The sequence below is a fragment of the Chiloscyllium plagiosum genome, unplaced genomic scaffold, assembly GCF_037043375.1.
Source record: "Chiloscyllium plagiosum isolate Xiang-an unplaced genomic scaffold, Cpla_swu_hap1 HiC_scaffold_2, whole genome shotgun sequence".
NCBI lineage: Eukaryota > Metazoa > Chordata > Chondrichthyes > Orectolobiformes > Hemiscylliidae > Chiloscyllium > Chiloscyllium plagiosum.
The window spans coordinates 12669940-12694680 of record NW_028270140.1 but is presented as its reverse complement, the minus strand read 5'-3'; the positions used below and the strand labels follow the sequence as shown (position 1 = coordinate 12694680).

At 39.5% G+C, this 24741-nt stretch overlaps 1 protein-coding gene across 10 annotated transcripts in view; it reads right to left on the bottom strand.

The window, feature by feature from the left end:
- fsd1l (fibronectin type III and SPRY domain containing 1-like) overlaps positions 1–24741 on the bottom strand; it is a 61690-nt gene that overhangs the window by 14296 nt on the left and 22653 nt on the right. For 2 of the 10 annotated variants that reach the window (XM_043719357.2, XM_087994608.1), the window contains 9 exons: positions 22209–22231; positions 22047–22079; positions 17852–17973; positions 12152–12361; positions 9717–9815; positions 6549–6678; positions 5942–5974; positions 2122–2219; positions 716–967 (listed from right to left, as the gene is read on the bottom strand). In XM_043719357.2, coding sequence (XP_043575292.2) covers positions 716–967; positions 2122–2219; positions 5942–5974; positions 6549–6678; positions 9717–9815; positions 12152–12361; positions 17852–17973; positions 22047–22079; positions 22209–22231 — 1000 coding nt within the window. Of the gene's footprint in view, positions 1–715; positions 968–2121; positions 2223–5941; positions 5975–6548; positions 6679–9716; positions 9816–12151; positions 12362–17851; positions 17974–22046; positions 22080–22208; positions 22232–24741 lie in introns of all 10 variants that reach the window. The other 8 variants (XM_043719428.2, XM_043719364.2, XM_043719384.2 and 5 more) reach the window with 8 other exon arrangements.

The window sequence follows — 24741 nt, the reverse complement described above, 5'->3', positions numbered from 1 at the left end:
GTGGAAATTGATGAAATATTTAGAGTAGAAGATGGCAGGGGAATAGAAAGATAAATCATGGAATGATTTAGCGATGGGGGCCACACAGTCACTTGCCTGTTTGGGCAGACAAGTGATAAAAAGGAAAGCCAGATGGGGAGATTTCAGTAAGGGAGTAAAAGGAGTCAGTATCCATCAGCTACGTTCCAGTCAAGGCCATGAGATCAATATAAATCATCAATAGACTCAAAAATGGCAAGCATTTTGTTTGCACATGAACAGAAATTCTGAGTACATCATTCAGAGACATGGTTCATACCAGGAGTATTCATAGGGACAGAGTTAAGAGGGGTTTGTGGAATGTGAAGGTGGTCACATGTCAAGATAAACCATCAGTCAATACAGTTAGTGGGAAGATTGGAAAGATTGTATGATGGGATAGTAGGGTGATTGCTGATAAGGAGAAAGCAGCTGCTTCAATAGATTCTTCAGAGAATGCCAAATGATGCCAGAGAAGAAAACTGTAGCCATATACAAGGAATCATGCATGCCTGAGATATTTGCCGGAGAGAATGAGGACCTACACTTGAAGCTTACCAAGTTATTCAGTTAAAGCCATTAAAATAATCACCTGGCAGATAGCAAAGTAGTAGTTATAATGGGAAAAAAGATAGATTTGCTTTGTTTAAGGATATGAATAATACTATATATAATGTCTTTTAAAAAAGAAAACTACCTCCATCATAGTCGCAGTATACACCTATTTTGTCTGGAACCTGTGCATCCATGAATTTGGCTTTATTGTTGTGTTTAGCAGCAAAGGACGTCTGTAGCCAGTTGTTAATGTGAATACACCATGAAGTGACAGTCTTCCCTAGTTGATCAAATTTTCCTAGATTTCTGTAGGATACGCCTATACTATAGGATTTACAGTCCTTTTGAGACTTCACTTCCCAATAATGCTGTCCATTTTCAATCAATGCATCTCCTGTGAAGACAGTGCAAAAGGTTTTTAAAAGGAAGCATTACTTTAATTTTAGTACCTTTCACAAATGAAATATCAAGTCCTACTACTGGTGAACAGAAAAACCAAGAAAACATCTCATCCAATCATCCATGTCTCTTGAAAGTACATAATAACTGCTCATATCTGCATCATGAAAGACCAATAGTTATGAAGTTGCACCATTTTTAGCTTGGAATAAAGGAACCAATAAGGACGATCTCAGGTTTACTAACACTGAGCCAGAGGTTTTTAGCTACAGATACTTGGTTTCAGACTGATCTTCAATATAGTCAACTCCCCCAAATGTAGATAACTCAAAAGTAAAAAAGGATTGCTGTTCTCTAGCAGAAAAACAAGTTGGCTTCAGAATAATGCACAGACCATTAACTACTCTCAGAATAAAAGAAAGTAAATGCAACTCTCGCAGATTCATACTCAGCAAAATGAACTTTACAAAGCAAAATAGTTCTACAAGCTCAATAATCACTTCAATCTAGAAAAAGTCACATTTAGGACTTGCAAGAACCAATGCAAATTCTTTGCAGAAAGCTTCAAAGTCCCCATTCCCGACCACAACTTTGAATCAAAATAACATTTTTGCATAAGTATTTCTAAAATCAACATTATTTCTTCAGAATAAAATGGAAAGCGGTTGCACTGGTTCTTAAAAAGCACTATATTGGCAGTATATACAGTACCATGTTTGCAAAACATTGATACCACAATTCATCTTTTGGAATTTACAACATTTGGAGCAGAAAACTCGATGGACAAGTATAGAACTAGAAACTGTACATTGCAAAGTTGGCCACTTAAAAATGAATTAACTTCTCAATCAAACACTACCTCAGATTACTTTTCTAGTTCTTTAAAGTTCCATGTGCCTCCTTCACGTTCTTGGACATTACAATGCACATGTTCACCAAACTCTTCATAGAAGTTGTTACATCTATATGGCCCTCTTAGCTTCCATCTTCTAAGCTTGATGCACATTTTTGCATTTATTGTGTGGGTTAATAATTTCTGATAATATTTAATTTATTAGACAATATTATACGAAAGTGAAAAATACACGATGTAAAACACTCAGAATGGAAAGTTACATCAGTCATTCTTATATATAAAAATAATGTTACCTAAAACTGTATAAGATTCACCAGTAAAACGATCTCGGTTACTTCGTGCCGATGCTGGTCGGCCAGAGACAAATGTTCGTTTTGGAGACGGTGTGCCACTTCTACAGAATAACGAAAGGAAAGGAAGGTTAGTTTACATTCAGTAATTACAGTTGAAGTAAAGTTAACAGTAAATTATACAACTGAAGTGACAAGCCAAGAGGCACTTACATTTTAATTTTGAGATTTGCGAAATCACCTAAAAATCAAAATCTGCCATTCACCACGTAAGCTGTTAACTTTCAACCCTGTTCATTTAAATGTTTCATAGGTAGAAGAGGTCACAGCAATACTAATGAATAGCAATAGCTGCCAAAAAACCACGTTCATTGTAAACACTTTTGCTGCAAGTAGCTTCAGAGGGCTTTATTCAGATTACTAGTCATCTAGTTATAGGAAGGATATTATTAAGCTGGAGGGGGTTCACAAGAGATTTACCAGGATACTGCCAGGTATGGAAGGTTTCAGTTATAAAGCAAGGCTGGATAGGCTAGGACTTTTTCCACTGGGAGCATAGGAGGTTGAGAGGCAGCCTGCTGAAAGTTTATAAATTAATGAGAGGTATAGGTAGAGTTAATGATAATTGTCTTTTAGGAGATTTAGGAGATTTAAAGACGAGGGCACATTTCTAAGTTGAAAGGAGAGAGATTTTAAAAAGACATGAGGAGCAGGTTTTGATTTACGAAGAGTGAGTTCGTATGTGGAAAGAACTTCCTAAGGAAGTGGTGGATGTGGGTATCATTACAATGTTTAAAAGACATTTGGAAAGGTTTCGAGGGATATGGGCCAGGAACAAGCAGGTGGGACTAGTTTAGTTTGGAACTATGTTCAGCACAGACAGGTTGGACCAAAGGGTCTGCTTCCATGCAATATAACTCCATGACTATGACTATATCAGGAGCAGGCTATCAGCATATGATAACACTTCACATAAGCCTCTCTCAGCCTATACATATTCTGTTACTATAACTAAACTTTTAAGTAATTGCCAGAGGGCAAAGCTCTGAATTATTAGTTCAAGTGTTTGATATTTTGAGTAAATAACAAGTGGAGTAGAGCAAAAAAGGTGCATGCACCAGTGAACAGAGAACAAATGTATAACTTTTGAAAGACAAAAAATACTCACCAAAAAGTTAAGGAGGAATCCGCAGGAAAGAAAGATTAAAGAGAAATTAACATTTTGATATGATTGATCAAGAGCTACCTAGAAAGTGTTCACTTCATCCCAAACGCACAAGCATTTAACCTGGACAGCTAACAGATATGCTGCACTCATGTCCACAAATGTGGACACATAGGTATCCACAAATAAACATTGCTCAACTGAACATCAGTACTCATAATTCCTCATTTATTGGCCACTGCGTGTTTAATATCAATGTTTTTTGATGATACTCTCAACTCAGGACTTCATTTTTGCCTAATACTCTCTATTAAAAGTCTCTCATTAAAATACAGTGAAGGATGGATAGGAGAAACCAATAAACTGTGAGACGAATGGTGCTCATTATTAAATCACTACAAATGAAACACCATATGCTTAGAAATGAAGTGAAGACTCCATCCATCAATTAGTTGTTTTCAGACAATATACATATTTGAAGCTGTAAAACAAGCATTAAATCAGGAAACAAACTGCAAAGGTTAGGTTTAGTTCACTGTGGGAAACAGACAGTGTTCCTGTATTTAGTCACTTACAGGATAAAGCACAAGCAGGTTTTATTTGCAGCATGCTTTCAAACATGAAATAAAAATTTAATGCAATTATTTAGAGAACTTATTTACCATAGCAGAAGGCCTGATAACCACAGCTACCCTGAGGCAGTCGCTGCTCAAAACATTTTGTACAATGTAAACCCTTCCTGAATTGTTTTGATTAGGTATGAACAATTCTACGCCAGTCCTAACACATGGGGGAGGGGGAGCAAAATACCTTTGCCTAGATACAGGATCACTTGTTTACAACATGCAAAAGAAAATTCCAACAGTATGCTCTGACCCAAAAAGATTACAATATTTTAAAAGCATACTGTGTCTTAACCATTTGAGGACAGCAGTATATTTTCTACTCCTGATTAGCAAGGTTAGATCTCATGGAATACAGGGAGAACTAGCCATTTGGATACAGAACTGGCTCAAAGGTAGAAGACAGAGGGTGGTGGTGGAGGGTTGTTATTCAGACTGGAGACCTGTGACCAGTGGAGTGCCACAAGGATCGGTGCTGGGTCCTCTACTTTTTGTCATTGACATAAATTATTTGGATGCGAGCATAAGAGGTACAGTTAGTAAGTTTGCAGATGACACCAAAATTGGAGGTGTAGTGGACAGCGAAGAGGGTTACCTCAGATTAAAACAGGATCTTGACCAGATGGGCCAATGGGCTGAGAAGTGGCAGATGGAGTTTAACTCAGATAAATGGAAGGTGCTGCATTTTGGGAAAGCAAATGTTAGCAGGACTTATACACTTAATGGTAAGGTCCTAGGGAGTGTTGCTGAACAAAGACCTTGGCGTGCAGGTTCACAGCTCCTTGAAAGTCGCAGGTAGATAGGATAGTGAAGCAGACGTTTGGTATGCTTTCCTTTATTGGTCAGAGTATTGAGTACAGGTGTTGGGAGGGCATGTTGTGGCTGTACAGGACATTGGTTAGGCCACTGTTGGAATATTGTGTGCAATTCTGGTCTCCTTCCTATCGGAAAGATGTTGTGAAACTTGAAAGGGTTCAGAAAAGATTTGCAAGGATGCCAGGCTTGGAGGATTTGAGCTATAGGGAGAGGCTGAACAGGCTGGAGCTGTTTTCCCTGGAACATCAGAGGCTGAGGGGTGACCTTATAGAGGTTTACAAAATTATGAGGGGCATGGATAGGGTAAATAGGCAAAGTCTTTTCTCTGGGGTTGGGGAGTCCAGAACTAGAGGGCATAGGTTTAGGGTGAGAGGGGAAAGATATAAAAGAGACCTAAGGGGCAACTTTTTTCCACACAGAGGGTGGTACGTGTATTGACTGAGCTGCCAGAGGAAGTGGTGCAACATTTAAGAGGCATTTGGATAGGTATATGAATAGGAAGGGTTTGGAGTGATATGGGCCGGGTGCTGGCAGGTGGGACTAGATTGGGTTGGGGTATCCGGTTGGCATGGATGAGTTGGACCGAAGGGTCTGTTTCCATGCTGTACATCTCTGACTCTATGACTCCAAACAATTTATTCCAAAATTTAAAATTTTTAGAAATGAAAGAAAATACATCTTTAATCAAATAAGCTTTCATTTTTTAAAAAACTGCTGTTTTAACACGTAGAAATGCAATGCAAAATCTGCAAAACAGTAGTTTTCACTCATGTAATACAAACAGAAAATGCTGAGTGTTGTTCAATCAGCTGTTATCATGCATTTCCAAAGTAATACAGAATATCACCTAAAAGAAAAATTACTGGGAACTGCAGAATGCGTTCCTACACAGGAATCAAATTCTAGTTAATTTCACACATTTATTAGTAAAAAAAGAGATCATGAAAGGAACATTGCTCATAGTGTGGCTTAATATTGAATCTTAACAATCAGAGGTTAGCTTGGAAATCTGAGATTGAGATCCCTGCGCTCAGAGTTAAAACAAAGGTAGGTTTGTGCAACTCAAGATGGGTACATTCCAAATCCACAAGGAAACTGAAAGAGTTGACAGCGCTAGCAGATTAGTTCCATACTATTTCCATTAGAAGAAATGCAAGTATGGTTATCAGTGTGCTGCTGCTACCAGTTAAACTCAAAATAAGCAACTACTGTATTTCACCTCATTTTGTTCTTCTTCAAAGAAATCTGGCCACTGAGAGAGGAAGATAAGCAGATTAGCAGCATACAACATGTAGACACTTGGAAAATTCAAGTGAAAAATCTTCTACTTCCTCCTCAATATCATTTTTTAATTTTAGTTTCTGCTGTGTTAGGATTTGCTTCAATAACAAACTTAAACTAGATTTCCCCTCAGATTTACGGCAAAGGTACAATAATTGAGTGGAAAAGCCCAAGGAAATTCCCAGTGATTGCCTTAACTGCATTTGAGGAGAGGGATTCTGCAAGCCCAGGCAAACAAGGAAGACAAATGCTTCCTGCTTTAGATCAAACATTCAGAATACATCTACTAGAAACATTCACTGTACTGTACCCAGGGTTAAGTTAGTTATTCTAAATAATCACATTTTAGTACAATAAACCCACAGGATTAATTCATTTCATTACAAAACTTAAATAACAATTTCATTGTAGAAATATTTCCAAAAGCTTTATTCACACAATAACTTCTACATGCAGTAGTATAGATCCACATATTACGGTCCTGGAAAAATGATTAGGTACAAAAACTTTCTTGCCCTAAATAAAAGGTATAGTGAAACGATTACCTGCCCTTGTTTTCTTTCCCTTTCATTCTACTCTCCTGCCCTTTTCCACCCGAAGAATCCCACTCAACAGTGAAATCATCAACTTTTAAGTTCTGGTGTGAAGTTGTGCCATCAAAGGTAAAATTGAAACCTATGGAAAAAATGGCACAAACCTAGCTTTTATTAATATTTTAAGGTATCAGTAAATAAGTTAACTAGCATCTTAAAAAAACTTCTTTTAAATATAAAGTCATTTGTGTAAAATATAAACTTTACAATTATACAATGTAACACTAACAAATCTGGATTAACAACACTCCCTTGACAGAGGTCAAGTGTATACAATAAATAGGTTAATATCCAAATCAAAACTGCAAATCGGAGGCCTTTTGCTTTATAGCCTCAGGAAACTGAAACCTGGGTAAGTATGGAAACTTTATTTGAGTGGCATGGTGGAAAAATAAACATCATGGGTGAGGTGGTTACACTGCAGGTTCGGTGCAAGCAGGCAGATAGGGAACGAGTGACCACCTGACAGCTCTAGAGAGACAGGCATGCATTGCAGGAAAGTCCAGAGGTCCTGCTAATGAACCAATTCTATGTTCAGGATGACAATGACAATGGATCCTTGGGAATGCACAGAAAACCAAGCTCATGGCACCACAGGTTGCGCAACTGTACAGGATGGGAGGAAGAGGTGAGGAAGGCAGTGCTGACTGGAGATTCTTTAGTTCGGGGAACAGAAATACATTCCTGCAGCTGCCAACCCAACTCAGGGATGTGCTAGGATCAGGAATGTTACAGAACTGTTCTGGGTGAGTATAGTTATACATCATAGTCCACATTGGTACTAACATTGGTATGGGAGGTACAGCAATCAGAATTTAGGAAATAGGCAGAAAATTAGCAAGCAAAACTTTGAAAGGCAGTAATTTTCATAATTTCCAGTGTCATGTTCAAGCGAGTACAGATATACGACAGATGATGGCTTTAGAATCCTTACATACTTTAGATTCCTTTGAGGCTGAGGAGGGGAGAATGAGGACTGCAGATGCTGGAGATCAGAGTTGAAAGTGTGGCGCTGGAAAAGCACAGCAGGTCAGGCAACATCCGAGGAGGAGAATCAATGTTTTGGGCATAAGCCCTTTATCAGGAAGGGTTGAAGGGCTTCTTGATAAAGGGCTTAAGCCTGAAACGTCAATTCTCCTATTCCTCGGATGCTGCCTGACCTGCTGTGTTTTTCCAGCGCCACACTTTGACTTTGAGGCTGATGACGCCTGTATATACTGGATGAGCTGCATCTGAGCAGAAGTGAGGGTGAGTTTCCTGCAAGGTATTTTGCTTGTACTGTTGAAAAGGGTTTAAATTAACTCAGCAGGAACCTGGAGAATATAAGAAAGTGATTACTACAGTGCACCAACTGTGAGGAGTGGCAGACAATACTAAAGTAAAGTACAATAAGTTAATAGATGATGTCGAAGTAAGGTCGAAACTAATCAAGACTAAAGCAGGATTACTCTACATGCGTATGAATCCATGAAGTATATTTAATAAGCTTTGGAAGACACAGATGGATCATGATATGGTGGTGAAAAGAGATCCACTGAAGGAAAGACAGATATGGATGTTAAATATTTTTTGGTTATTTTTGGTATTCAAACAAAAAGGACTACGGTGGTGCTTTTGATGAAGGAGAAAGAGGATGTTTCAGAGGGATCAAGAAACTAGTGGGCTCGATCTAAGGAATTAGCGGTGTGTAATACTTGCTCACAATAATAATTAGACCTCCAGCTAGTGGGAAGGATATGGAGGAACAATTCTGCAAGGAAATTTCACAGAAATACAAACATAGACTGGTTTCACCGAAGGGTCTGTTTTTGTGCTGTATGACTCCATGACTCTGACTACCTTCAGATGAGAAAACAAGCATGAGAAGCAAAGACAAAAAAGGCTGGCAGCTAACAAAGGAAATGTCAAAGTTTTCTTGAAGTGCACTTGTGCGCAAGCATGGTAAAATGGGTAGAGCCAAGCTAGGGACTTAAAGATTTATGCTTAAACAAGAGGCATGGCTAGGGTGTTAATTGAATATTGCGCATCAGCGCTTACCTACAAAACAATCATAACCAGATGTTGATGGAGTAGGAAATGTTAGTCACTAAAATTTATCAGGCGGTAGTATTAGATAGTTAAAGTTGATTAGACACTGGGGCTGGATAAGCCACACTCGAGGATACCAAAGGACATGAGTGTGGAAACTGCAGAAGCACTGGAAAGAATCTTTACAACGTCCCTGGATTTAGGGCTGGTACTGAAGACTGGAGAACAAACATTATGTTCTTATTCAAAAGATGCTGCAAGATTAGCCCAGCAACTATAAACCATTCAGGTAAAAATTGTAGAAACAATTAAAATAAACCAAATAACTGTAGATGCTGGATATGCTGAGGCATAAGTTGAGTCATACAGCATGGAAGCAGAAAATCTGATGCAATTCGACAGCACTGACCAGACATCCCAATCCAACCTGGTCCCATTTGTCAACATTTGGCCCATATCCCTTTAAACCATTCATATTCATATACCCACCCAGATGCCTTTTAAATGTTGTAACTGTACCCACCTCCACTACTTCCTCTGGCACCTTATTCCATACACTCAGCACCCTCTGTGTGAAAAAGTTACCCCTCAGGTTCTGTTTACACTTTTCCCCTCTCACCTTAAACATAGGACTCCCCTATCCGAGGATAAAGGCCTTGGAAAATCACCCAGTCTATGTGCCTCATCATTTTACAAACCTCTACAATGTTACCCCTCAGCCTCAGGTTTCAGATTCTAATTTTGAATGGCCAGACTCAAATTTTAGGATAATGCCATAGTTGACATACTTGGTAAGTTATTCTCGTCTGGGCTTTACATTCACAACAATGGAAATAGTGAAAAAAAAGTCCAAGTTTCCGGACCGTGCACTGTGTCCATCCAAAGCCTGTCCTAAAATTTACTGATTGGGAAAAAATAGGCAAAAGTGAGGACTGAAGATGCTGGAAACCGGAGTTTAGATCAGAGTGGTGCTGAAAAAACACAACAGGTCAGGCAGCATCTGAGAAGCAGGAAAATTGACGTTTTGGACAAAAGCCCTTCATCAGGAATCCCTTGATCAGGATCAAATGCCAAGCACTACATAGTAGTCACCTCTTGTTTCCAAGGTTATTGGCTCCGAATAATCTCCTGCCACAGCCTTATTACATGCTCTGACCCGAAAATTCATGTATTTTGATTCAAACTTCAGCCCTGTATTACAAAAGGAAAGATCATGAAAAAACCAAGCACCACGTTCATTAGTTCAATATTCAAAGCACAAACATTTTCTGTATTACCAGTAACACCATTCTTTTTCATTCACTGCAGAGCAAGGGTTTTCTTTTTCCCCACAGCGGTGTGGAGATACAGCAGTGTGTTAGATTGTGATTGTGATGTTGCCAAAGAGTCAGTGGGCAGTGAACAATTCTGGTACTCTGTTTAGCTACACTGACTAATCAGACTTCTACAGGATAAATTATCCATATAAAGATATATCTGGCCCAAGTCTCCCTTACTAATCTCTAAAACACATTTGAGTAGTATCCAAAGAGTGGAAAATCATCCCTTCAGGAAATTCAAGTAGATACATATACCAGGACCTTCACTGGGTTACAGCACTCTTCACAGAACCAGGTTCAGATTTCACCACTGTGGATCGCAAAAAATTTTGACAACCATTTTCTTTGATTAATGTAACAAGTGAGAAATATTAAATGCTACCTAGGTTTGAGTCAATTTAATTATCCCCAACTGTCAATTGCACAGGCATTAAATAATTTAGCCCTGGAGTCAGATGGAAATCTTAATTTGAATGAAGTTTTAGTCTATAGCTGGAATTCTATACCTGCCTGCAATTTAAAAAAAAATTATAATTCATGGAATGGGAGAAGCCAGCATTGGTACCTATCTCTATTTGCCCCAAGGGTGCTGTGTTCATGAACTGCTGGAAGCCAGCTAGTGCAGGTACACAGTGGGTTTGGGAGGGAGTTCATGATTTTCATCCAATAGAGAAGGAACAGCAATACGAAGTTCCAAATCAGGATGGTGCATGACTTGGAAGAGAACTTGCAGCAGTCTGGTGACTCAGGTTATTCTTGGATATTGCCTAGAAGTCAAAGGATTGGCACCAAATTCTACACACATTTCAAAGGTGGAAATAAAACAAGAGAGTGTATTCCACCACATGCCTGATTTGTGCTATGTTAACGGCTCTTAGGCTTTGGGGAGTCATCTTACTTATGGTTTTACTGATTTATGGTTAGTCAAGCTAAATCAGGCTGAATCTGGCAGATGCAATATTCAGATGCTACTGAATACTTTGGTGATGGACTGTGAAGTTCTTCCCACCATCACCCAACCCCTCACCAAAATACATTGCCTGCCCTTGTGGCTCAGTGATTTGCTCACCCAATGGTATATCACTGTTGGAAACAGTGGCATGAGGTCCACCAAACTGGCTGTTTCTGTTTTACCCCTTTGTAGCACAAACAGTAAACTGAAAAGTTAAAACATTTCTGAATTACATTGTTTCAGGCAATTTCTTTCCCCCAGCAATAGCTAGTTGCCCAAGTATTTCTACTTCCATATTCAGCACGACAATTCCTAAATGTATTTTAACTTTTTACTTAAAACCTGTTGATTGTAGTACGACATTAGAGCAAAGTTGAGTGTTTCACAAAGTTAGCCCAAAAGTTTATTCTAGAGGCGACACCATAAAATTTAAGTTGACACTCATTGCAACACAAGATCTACACAGTTAACACAAGTTAGATAGAAATAAAGGACACAGACATTATCAAACAGCAGCAGAGTTTAATCAATGTTACTTTTGTCCCCTTAAGCAAGATCCCAAATATAGCCATATGTTTCTGGGCTTTGCCATGTCCAAATTTGCTGCCTTTTTTTCCCCCAGTGCAACAGGCTCTTCAATTCAAAAGCATGTCACTGGATACAAAGCACTTTGGGATCTCCCAAAGACATGAAAAATAAGGTAAGTTATTTCTTATAAATACCATCCAAGGGAGAAGATTTGGGAGAAAAATAAACATATCAGCTGTTCACAGGTAGTGATAGTTAGCTTTTCAGGGTCTGACTTCCTTCTACACCACAGTAACAAAGCTAATGCTATCACTATTTCTCCACTTCACTGAAGATAACTTTAGAAATCATAGTACTTCCAAGGATACCTAGGGTAATCACACTCGCAAAAATAACATTGCAAGTTAGCTATTTGCATTCAGCTTCACTTTTTTAAATGGAGACACACAAAGCAAAAATTTAATACTGGTATCTTTTTGCAGGTTTCAGGCCATTAATCCAGAATACACTTTCTGCAAATAAACATCTAAGAGTTTCTCGATGTGAATTTATGATCATTGACCTGTTGCTATTAGACATCATGACTCAAATGGGCAGACTGTGGATCAATAACAAAACTGCCAGCTTCTGATGGACAATGCATCTGCAGACGTTCAATAACAAAAGAAATTGACCCTCATCTGCTTTTTGCATACACATTAGGTTTAACTTTAAAATACAGAACTGACCTGTTAAGGTGTATTCAGTGTCCTTGATATTATCAATGATATCCCAGTTCCGTTCTTCTTTAACTCTAGGCGGTCCTTCATAGTTGGTTTTTCTGTACTCTAGTATGTAGTGGTCAATTTTATGATCTTCTTCTGGCATTCTCCACACAACAGTTGCACAATTATCAGCAACCAAACAATCTGCCAGGTCAATCTCAGGAGCTCGTGGGACTGTGGAAAAGGTTATGCATTTAAGCATTTACAATAATATCATCTCAGCCCATATGGATATGACCAATAACTCAAATTCAAATCAGAAATTAATCAATATACATTAGATGGAAGCTGGAAAATATTTTCATTACAATGACTAATGTATTTCAGGAAATTAACATCTTAATTAGCTCAAGACTCAGTTAACATGGATAGCATTTACCAAACCACAAAATGTTAAATGCCACATTTGCTTCCTGACCCGTGGGCTAAGAGATGCTGTGGGGCCCCAGCATTGGTTGGGGAAAGAAATCAAGTGGCTGCCTTCTTCTTGACTACCATGCAATAAAACAGGATTGTGTTACAATCCTGCTCAGTTAAATATTCTTCCCATCTAAAGTTTGAGACATGCCTAATGAACCACAGTCAAATGCTACAGATGCAATGACCCAAGATTTATAGCCAGTAAAGATGAGTCTATAATTTCATGCCTCTTCCCAGAATACTTGGTGACTGGTGAGGGTGCTAATTAGCTGAACATGTGCCAATATACTTATGGCATAAAACTCTATCCCTTGTTAGAGGACAAAATACCAAGCAAGAACGAGAGAGAATACCAGAGATGGTTTCCACTGATTTCACAACTCTCAAAATGCAGAGGCATTGTTTACCAGTGAAATTTCAGCACCGGTCTCCAGAAACTGGGAGTCTAGACAAAACAACATAACATATTGGAAAAGCTCAGCAGCATTTCTGATGAAAGGTCATTGGCCTGAGGAGTTAACTTCCCCCACCACATATGTTCTCACACTTGAGTATTTCATGTTTATTTCAAATTTCTAGCCTCTACAGTATCTTGTTTCTGCATTGAAAGATGTTAACCTGAGTAGAGAGTCATCCACTGAAAAATAGTGTTGAGCGATATCTGCTCAACACCAATCAGTTTACAGTATCCTTAACAAAGAGTGACTGAAAATAATCATGATAGGCATTGATCATTATTATCTGGCCAGACCCAATTCTCTTCTGGCAAGGATGAAGCTAAAGTGACTGTCGCTGAAGGATGCTCTGCAATCTTGGACTGCCACACTAAGAAACTATCCAAGTAAAATGATCTGACTGGCAGTTAAAGCAAAGCTATGGCTTATGGTCAACTGGTAAAGACAGCTGAACTGTTAACAAAGCATTTTATTCAAACCAAGTTAGGTCAACCATTGATTAGTCTCTTTAAAGCCATCGTTAAATTTGCTTTTGGGTTTTTTAGTAAATCTGAACTGACATGGGACAACAACTTAAAACACTCATATGTAATTTTGTGGTGCACATATTGCTGCTCATGAAAATTTGATTGATCTTGGGAATGACAATTGCCTTTTGCGTTCAGTTGAATTTTATTGAAATATACAAGAATAAAAGAACTTGGTTTGGTGGGTGCTGACAGGATGTTTTCCTTTGTTCAAGAGTCTCGAACTAGAGGCCTCCTGGTTGAGATGGAGATGAGATGGTTTCTCTTCCCCCTCAGGAAATTATTAGTCTGTAGAATTCTTGCCTCCAAGACAACAGTAGAGGCTAGCTCACTGAGTTTGTTCAATGCTGTCTGAGACAGATGTTTGATTAAGGAGTCAAGAGGTATAGAGTTGACATATAACAGGAAAGTGGAGGTGAGGCCATGATCAGATCCACAATATTATTGAATGCACAGTAGGCTTGAGGGCCAAATAGTAGATTCCTGCTCCTAATTGTTATGGCCTTGACAGTAATGTCTTGCAGCATCAAGGCAACAGTCAGAGAAGCAAACCAAACTACCTGTTTGTTCTGGCCAATATCACAGGTGAAGCTAACCAATTGTCATCACTGGCAAACAAGCTGGCAGTCTCATACATTTGTGGGCTGTTAACAGACCCTGAATAGATGGCCAGGAGAGCTCTCGGTGTCATGAAGGCTATGGGGTTAAATGCACTGTGAATTTGATGTCAATGTTAGCACATGGCACTAGGTCCAGAAGGCACTTCTCGAAACACATGGCCTTTCTGAAAATTTCTGAGTCACACCCTACATCACAGGCATTGTGCCTTCTACAAGATGCTTCTCCCTTCTTCTTACATAACTATAGGTTTGAGAGGAAAGTTGCTCCTGGTCATATTACTGTTTGCCCTAGTTCAAAGGCAGTCAAACTGATACCATCCTGCTAGGATTCAGAAAATCAAATATTGTAATTAAACTATATACACTTTCCGACTGGAAAGAGTGCAGAAGAAATTTACAACAACGTTGCGAGGGCTCAACAGTTTCTATTACAGGGAGAGGTCGGCAAGGTAGGACTTTTTTCTTTAGAGCTTGGAGACTGAGGGGGGAATTTTATAGAAGTTTATAAGATCATGAGAGGCATGAATAGGATGAATGCACTCAATCTTTTTCTCAGGGTTGGGGAATCACGGACTTGAAGGCATCAGTTTAAGGTTAATGGAGAAAGAACAAAAGGGAACCTGAGGGGCAATCGTTTTTCGAAACAGAGGGTGGTATGCATATGGAATGAGCTGCCAGCGGAAGTAGTTGAGGTGGGTACATTAACAACACTTAAAAGGCATTTGGACACATGTGGATGGGAAAGGTTTAGAAGGATATGAGCCAGGTCCTGGGAAATGGGATTAGCGTTGATGGACATTTTGATCGGCATGGACCAGTTTGGAGCTAAGGACCTGTCTGCATGCTGTAGGACTCCATGATTCGCAAATGCTGAATCAAAGTGTTGGTCAAAAGAGGGTCTTAAAAACTTGGAAGCCGTGAAGCACAAAGCATTGAGGAATTTTCTTAAAAATTGTTCATGGGATGAGGGCATCACTGGCTAGGCCAGAATTTATTGCCCAGAGGGTAGTTAAGGTTCAACCACATTCCTGTTTTGGAGATGCCGATGTACAGAGGTGACTGGAGTGTACAGTTAAAAATCACAATACCAAGTTATAGTCCAACAGGTTTATTTGGAAGCACTAGCTTTCAGAGCGCTGCTCCTTCATCAGGTGGTCTTATCCTCCACAACCACCTGAAGAAGCAGCACTCTGAAAGCTAGTGCTTCCAAATAAACCTGTTGGACTATCACCTGGTGTTGTGATTTTTAACCACATTCCTGTGGATCTGAAGATACATGTAGACCAGACCGTGTAAGCATTGCAGCTTCCCTCCCTAAAGGACATTAGTGAACCAGATGGGTTTTTCCCACAATCGACAATGATTCACAGTCTTTAGACTTTTAATTCCTGGCTTTTATTGAATTCAAATTCCATCATCTGCCATGGTGGGATTCAAACCCAAGACCACAGAACATTACCAAGGTCTCTGGATTAACAGCTCAGTGATATTTTCATGAGGCCATCAACTTTCTTATCAGAAGTATAGCAGCCAACTGACTAAAAACATGTTAGGAATGTGGACTGAGGGACTGCACAAAAGCCAGAGGTAGAGAAAGAGAATTTGGAAGAGCAGGTGGGAAGACGTTATAGGGCTGTGAGAGATTACTAAAAAAAAATTTGAACACTACCTTTTGGGGACAGTGAGCCAGGGCGACCAGCAAACATTAAGCAGGGCTTGATTAGAATAGGAAATAATCAACATACACTAAGTGTACTCAATGGCTCAAGTTTGTTGACAGTTTTTTTTTACTAGGCTCAGGGAATTAAAATCACCTAGGGAATGCATTTAATCTGGAAGATGCTACATTACAGAAAGGGCAACAGATGTCTGGTAAATGCATCATTATATAGTCTAGACAAACAGGTGGTACAATCAAGTCTGCAGTAACAGTGTCCTACATAAGCCCCACTGCATTTGAATGCAGCCCAACCAATTGTTGCAAAAATCAATTGATTATTTTCTGTATTAGGTCCATACACTTTAAATATATTTAAAACTTGCACCTCATGGAGAAACAGATATATGTAACCAGAATGTAACATTTATGTTTGCAAGCAGGAGAAAAACAAATAATATTTTGCACATGCATGCAATTTACCCCACTTTACATCATACTTCTGACACTTCATTCAACATTGAGAGTAAACGGTATAATTCACTAGTCAAACTGCATCAGGACAAACCCAAAGAAAACTAATTGCACAATTTACAGAATTAAGAAGACTTTTGCTCTTAACCGAACAACTGGACTGATAAAATAGACATTTCATAACAGGCACAATTTTTTAAAGCAGCGTTGGGATTACTTCCGCTTGAGCTGTGTAGCACTGTGTGCTAAACAGCTAAAGCCAACCATTCCCGTACTTAAAATCTGAAGTTGGATTGGTTGATGTTATTTAACAATGCTCCAAAAACAGAATGCTATATGAAGCAATGTTCAGAGAGTTTGAAAATATCCATTTAATAACATCAATAGTCTTTTTTTCATTCATACGATGAGGGTGCTGGCTAGGCAAACATATATTGCCCATCCCCAATTGCCCTGAGGGCAGTTAAGAGTCAACCACATTGCTGTGGGTTTGGAGTCACACGTACGCCAAGCCAGCTAAGGAGGCCTGTTTTCTTCCCAAAAGGACATTTGTGAACCAGATGGGTTTTTCCTACAATCAATAATGGATTCATGGTCATCACTAGATTCTTAATTCTAGATATCTATTGAATTCAAATTCCAACATGCCATGGCAAGATTCGAACCCAATCTCTGGGTCTCTGGATTGACAGTTCACTGATTATACCACAAGGCCATTGCCACCTCCTCCTCTTCTATTTCAAAACACACTTACACAAAGCAGCATACTTTTAAAAAAAATTTTTTTCCTCTTTGAAATTGTCACTGAATATCTGTGGAAATATTATATTCAAGAAAAATTTCTGTCTAATTAAAATTTCAGTATGATAGCATTACTTGAAACCAAAGAATAACTGGGTATAGGGTAGGTTCACATACTTCTGTCTTCAATTTCAACTACAAGCCTGCATGGAAATAGTATAGAGTTAAAAATGTATTATGTATAGCGTTAAAAATGTTTTATTGACCTAGGACAACTTTCTCTTAGGTTGTTTGCCAATTATATTGTGTAGAGATTGGATACATTTCTCTGGAGGAAGGGGAAGAAGGAAGAACTATACTTCAATCTAGATTGTCATTCATTGCAAGGCTTGCAATGGAACAATTGAGAGAATGACAGAAGGTCTGAAGGTCAACTATTGAGCTATGGTTTAGTTCAGGAAAACAAGGGGCCAAATCACTGCTAGTGGCTTTCCATGAATACAGCAAAAGCACTAGAATCAGAGTCGTAGGGATGTACAGCATGGAAACAGACCTTTCAGTCCAACTCATCCATGCCAACCAGACAGCCTAAATTAATTTACCTCCATTTGCCAGCATTTGGCCCATATCTCACTAAACCAGTCCTATTCATATACCCATCCAGTCTCCACCACTTCCTCAGGCAGCTCATTCCAATCATGCACCATTCTCTGCATGAAACTACACAGGCGTTTATCAACATAAACAACACCAACAAATCAAATTCTTACCTGGTAAAAATTTCAGTGATCTAAGCATCTGCTTTTCATGGAAGAAATCAACCATTAAATGTGTCATGTTGTCACTGATCTTTGGTTTCAAAGATAACCGAAATGCAGGAGCCATTGTTACCCTACAAAAGCAACGTGAAACCTGACAAGTTAGAGTATTCTTTCCAGAATAAAAAAGCCATAATTAAATCGGCAAACCTTTTCTTTTTAAACCGACTACATTTCATTTTCAACAAACTGTTTGAGGATTATCCAGTTTACAGCTGTCTCAACCTCACCCCCCCCCCCCCCCCAACTACTTAAACTTTTGTGAACCTGTACTCCTATTAGATTTTATTGGAACAGACTACAGACCGAGAAAACTGCAAATCCAATGAACTTTCCAAATTGCAATAAAATGGCAATACATGGCTCCAGAATCAGACAGAGTCAGAGACATTCTGCATGGAAACGGACCCTTCAGTCCAACTAGTCCATGCCAACCAGGTTTCCGAAACCAAACTAAACCCATTTGCCTGCATTTGGCCCACATCCTCTAAACCTTTCCTATTCATGTACCAGTCCAAATGTCTCCAATGTTGTAACAGTACCTGCATTTACCACTTCCTCTGGCAGCTCATGCAAACCACACTGAGTGTTGTTCTTCAGGTCCCTTTTAAATCTTTCTTCTCTCACCTTAAAAATATTCCCCCTAATTTTGAATTTCACCACCTCCGGGAAAAGACCTTTGCTATTCACCTGATCTATGCTCCCATGATTTTATAAACCTCTATAACATCATCCCTCAACCTCAGACACTCTAATGAAAAAGTCCCAGTCTATCCTTATAAACCTCGCACCTCAACCTCCCAGGTGCCAGGGAAAAAAGTTCCACCCTATCCAGCAGCTCATTATCACTCTCACCATCCAATCCCAGCAAATCTTTTCTGAACTGTTTCCAATTTAATAATATCCTTCCTATAGCAGGGTGACCAGAACTGTACACAGTGCTCCAAAAGCGGCCTCACCAATGTCCTGTACAATCTTAACATACAGCCCAACTATTCTCAATGATCTGAACAATGAAGTGGAGGAGCCAGTGTTGGACTGGGGTGGAAAAAGTTAACAATCACATAACACCAGGTTATAGCCCAACAGGTTTATTTGGAAGCAGTAGCTTTCAGAGCACTGCTCCTTCATCAGGTGATTGTGGACTAGAAGACTATAAAAGAGACAGAATTTATAGCAAAGGATCACCGAGTCATGAACTGAAATGATATACTGAACAAACCTGGATTGCTGTTAAGTCTTTTATCTTGTAGAATGGGTTGCAGGTTTCGGTTCATTAATGTGTAAATCCCAGAACTTCTTAAGTCACCTTCTCGAGATAACTTAAGGTTTTATAACAAAAGGTGACATCTCAGCTCAGACAATGCATTAAAGGTATGAGGTCAGAGTCTGTCTGCATCCCAATCTTCAGTCTGGTTGGTTCTATTTCCAAAGTGGAATTTACAGAATATTAGGTGCATTGATTGCCTGCATTGTTTGCCAGCAGATCGGGCATTTTTTGAGCAAAATAGAATGTATCTGCAAATACAAATTTACTCCACAGACTTGTGTGTGTGCACGTGAGTGAGAGAGAGAGAGCATGTTTGCATGTATGAAAGCTTGGTAAAGCGTGTGTAGGTGTAATGGGGTAGAAGCCTGTGAGAGGGTGTGTGCATGGGTGATTGTGTTGGGCGGGGGGGGGGGGGGGGGGAAGGGTGTGTGTGTATGAGAGATGAGAGAGGGTCTGCATGAGTGTGAGTGTATGTAAGGGTGCATGTGTACGTGTGCATGAGAGAGTACATAGTGCAATGCATTCACCTGTAGTGTGACATGAACACAAGATCCCAGTTGAGGCCATCCTCATGGGTACCGAAATTGGCTATCAGCCTCTACTTGGCCACTTAGCGTTATTGCCTATCCCGAAGTCCGCCTTGGAGGATGGTCATCCAAGGCTGAATGACCCTGATGGCTGAAGTGTTTCCCAACTTGCAGTTGCTACAACAACAGATCAATGGACACCACACAACAATCACCAGGCAGGAGTGTTCCCTCCCAGTCGGGGAACACTTCAATGGTCAGGGTCATTCGGCCTCGGATCTTCAGGTGACCTTCCAAGGGAGACTTCAGGATAGGGCAACAACACAAAATGGCTGAGCAGAGGCTGATAGCCGAGTTCGGTACCCATGAGGATGGCCTCAACCGGGACCTTGGGTTCATGTCACACTACAGGTGACCACACTACAGTATAAACTCTCACACATACACACTCACGCAGATCCTCTCTCATACACACGCTGTCTCGCATACACCCTCTCACAGGCTTATACTCCATCATACTCTCACACACACTTTACCAAGCTTTCACACATGCAAACATACATGCACACACTCACTCCCTGTCTCTCTTGCACATACACACACGTCTATGAGATGAATTTGTATTTGCAGATACATCACTGACTGATTTGTTGCAGGCAGTCAATCCATGTAATGCTTTGTAAATTCTACTTTGGAAATAGAACCAGTCTGACTCAAGATTGGGAAACAGACCCTAGCCTTACACGTTTAATGCATTGTCTGAGCTAGATGTCACCTTTTGTTATAAAATTAAAAATCACAACACCAAGTTATAGTCCAACAGGTTTATTTGGAATCACTCCTCCTTCATCAGGTGCTTCCAAATAAACCTGTTGAACTATAGCCTGGTGTTTTGTGATTTTTAACTTCATACTCCAGACCAACACTGGTACCCTCGGCATTATTTGTTATAAAATCTTAAGTTATCTCGAGAAGGTGACTTAAAAGAAGTTCTGGTATTTACATATTAATGAACCAAAACCTGCAATCCATTCTAAAAGATAAAAGACTTAACAACAATCCAGGTTTGTTCAATATATCATTTCAGTTGCATGACACTGTAATCCTTTGTTATAAATTCTGTGCCTTATGGTCTTATACTACACAACCACCTGATGAAGGAGCAGCGCTCCAAAAGCTACTGCTTCCAAATAAACCTGTTGGGCTATAACCTGGTGTTGTGATTTTTTAACTCTGAACAATGAAAGCAAGCACGCTAAATTCATTCTTAACCATTCTGTCTTCATGGATGCAACTTTCAAAAGAACTATGCAACTGAACTCCTAGGTTTGTGATTGACAACACTACTAGGACCCTACCATTAACTGTAAGTCCTGCCCTTGTTTGTACCTCACATTGACCCAAATTAAACTCCGTCTGCCATTCCTCAGCCCACTGGCCCAATTGATCAAGATCCCTTTGTAATCTTGCATAACCTGCTTTACTGTTGGCTGTATCACCAATTTTGGTGTCATCTGCAAATTTACTGACCATGCTTCCGAACGTCTCATCCAGATTGTTTATATAAATGACAACCAAAGTGGACCCAGCACTGACTGATCTGAGGTACTCATAGGTGCTGATGCAAATAAAACACAAAGAACTTAGATGCAATTAATGATGTGCCCATTTATTTACATATAAAAGATATGTGCATAAAAACATCAGTTGAAGGCTGCCAGTTTAAGGGAAAACATATGGGTTAATTAATTGGAAAACATGGTGGGCAGCTCAGAATAATGCCACATCAAGTGTTTTAAATAGGGTTTAAAATTAATGTTTTTAACAACCTCAACTCTCACCCTCTTAATCCTGATTTTGAAGCAAATTATTCTTTGCTACACCATTCAATAAATGTTCTAAATTGCAGCAAAGTTGAAACAAGTTTCAGAGCATTGATAGGTTGCCTGTTAGCTGGCGCAAGCATAAGACAGGCTTCATGAGTGGAACCAAGCCCGGGCTGTACCAGCTTTTGATTTTGAATACTATGGATGACATTTGGGATAGGCACAAATAAGCATTTCATGTTAACCCAAATCAATGAAGAGTGGGAAAATACATGGGACTTACTGACACTAAACTTCAAACTAAATTGACCCTCACCCAGCAGCTTGCCCCCACAAAAACAAATGTAAACATAACACATTGCATCACAACATTGAGGCTCAGACCCACGTTACTGACTATATGGCAAACAATTTCTCAACTGAGTAGTTTAAAACTAGGGGCCGACTCCCTGAGCAGAAATCCATTATCATTCATACAAATACATTAATTGGGAAATAAAAATTAAGTATGCCACTTTTCTTACCCTGCTCTGGTGAAGATGAGCTTCATTTCTGTACTATGAGAAAAAAAAAGAACTCTATTCTTCCCTTATATTCTCTTAATCCTGAGATTAAATAAGAAGTTCTCATAGATATTATAGATGTACATCATTCAACAAGTGCCAAAGATAAATAAATTTTTTTACCTATCCTTGATCTGCTTGGCAGCCTTGGAGTGAAAGAGGAAGAGGAAAAGAGGATGTTAGTCCTGCTCATGCAAATTGACTGAAACATCATGCTGAAGGTGAAAGAGGTGAAAGTACACGAGAAATCTATAAACTTTTTCAAGAAAACCAAAACATTGCATTTTAAAGAAAAAAAGTCATGGGTACTGTGATCTACTTTTATTTACCAGATTACAGAATCCCATCTTTGCTGCAGCAGCAGTTAGTGGGTTAGTGCTGCAGTAGCCAAAATAATCACATACATGCTTAAGCATAACACACTATCTAGTTATTCAAATAGCACAGCAACTTTCAGAAAGACAGGTTGCGGCGAATAATTAAAATTTTGATGTGTCCATTAGTGCAGAGATGCATTCCCATTCCTCTGAATTAAACATCATTTAATTTGAATAACTAGATAATTCAAGATTTTAGTGCAAAATGCGACCAAATCAAGCACAACTTTACAGTACTCTATTAGCCCACAAGGGGCACTTAGAGCTAAGAAATTAAACCGTTGACCTCAAGACTGATGGATCTATGACTTACCAGTTTTGCTTGCACATCAATTACACATTTGTGTCTGTAGTTGCATAATCCAGTTCTTTTAATTCCCAAAAGCATTTTTTAAAACAACAAAATGACAGTATATACTAATTTGTGTTGAAGTTACTCTCAGCATGTATTTACAAATGTTAGAAGTGATTCTGAATTCCACATCCAAGGACACAGCAGTATTCTCTTACTACACCTATGCAGCTCCAGCATGTTTTGTGAATGTGTCAAGCAGCAAATAATATACTGCTCAGCAATTTCTAGAACATCAAGGGAGTAGATTTTAAAATGCAGAAAAGGTCAAAGTCATCAAAAGTTAATATATTTCCTCAGTGAGAGTAACAGAAATTGAGTACAGGAGTTGGGTGGTCATGCTGTGGCTGTCCAGGACATTGGTTAGGCCACTTTTGGAATATTGCATGCAATTCTGTTCTCTTTCCTATTGGAAGGATGTGAAACTTGAAAGGGTTCAGAAAAGATTTACAAGGATGTTGCCAGGGTTGGAGGATTTGAGCTATAGGGAGAGGTTGAATAGGCTGGGGCTGAATTTCCTGGAGCGTCGGAGGCTGAGGGGTGGCCTTATAGAGGTTTATTAAATCTTGAGGAGCATGGAGAGGAAAAATAGACAAAGTCTCTTCCCTGGGGTGGTGGACTCCAGAACTTGAGGACATAGGCTTAGGGTGGTGCATGTGTGGAATGGGCTGCCAGAGGAAGTGGTGGAGGCTCGTTCAATTGCAACATTTAAAGGGCATATGGATGGGTACATGAATAGGACGGACTTGCAGAGATATGGGCCGGGTGCTGGCAAGTGGGACTAGCTTGGGTTGGGATACTGGTTGGCATGGATGAATTGGACCGAGGGGTCTGTTTCCGTGCTGTACATTCCTGTGATGCTAAGTCGTGGAGTTTTTGCTGGAGCACAAATGGACATTCAGCCAGCAATAAGTAGCTGATTGGTCTGCGAACTAGCAATGACTATGGCCTTCTGCTGGCCAATTGGTTCCCAGGGAGCCGAACAGCTTGGCCTCCAAACGTGATAGATGAGAAGTCATCAGATCTCTGCAAGTTCAGGAACTGTTTGCTGAAATAAATACCTCAAAGCTTGAAGAAAATCAGTTCATCTTTTTCCTCCAGCAGTTGCTGTAACCTGTGACTTCTGATTAATAAATCAGAGACTTTATAAGTGCGAATCAGTCACCCTGCGCCTCTCGCAAACCAGAGGAAGCATCCAAAGAAAAACCAAGAAACTGCATTCTAATTAGCACAAGAAGTATCTGAGAAAATCCTTAGGACTGAACCACTGAACTGCTTTCCTAATTCTTTCTTCCCAAACCCCCATTTGTCTTTGTTGTGTACGCACATATGTCTTAACCATTTCTCAACTGATTGACTTTGGATGCTCTTAAGGTTGGCCTCTCTCGATTACTTCCCCATCGCTACATTTGTATAAAGTTCAACACTTAACCAGAAAAGGAGAATCTTTTATCAATCTTTCCAGGCAAATTCTTATAAGAGTAGTGCCAGAGTTAGAACATAAACTTATTGTTTATTCAATTGATCCCCATCAAGCAATGATATTAAACTGGATTAAATTATTTTAACAGCATATGCACATGAAGGCAAATGGGAGAAGCTAAATGATTAAAAGCTAATCATTTTACCTAGAGAAAAACATGGTAGCCAAAACTGAACAGCACACAATCCCACAAACAAAAATCAGAAGATTTTAGTGAATCCTTGTAGAAGTGAGGGAGAAGATTCATTTGGAAAAACTACAAGATTGGAGGAGGAAGAACAAATTTATATCATCGGGTTTTGAGGATTTTGTTCCGCCCTTCTGATCCTCATTATTTGATCATATTGGAGCCGGATGCATATGATTTATTTGAGATACTGTTCAAATATTGTTACAAAGATCTTTCACATTCGTCTGGAAGAACAGACAGGACCTCTGTTTGAA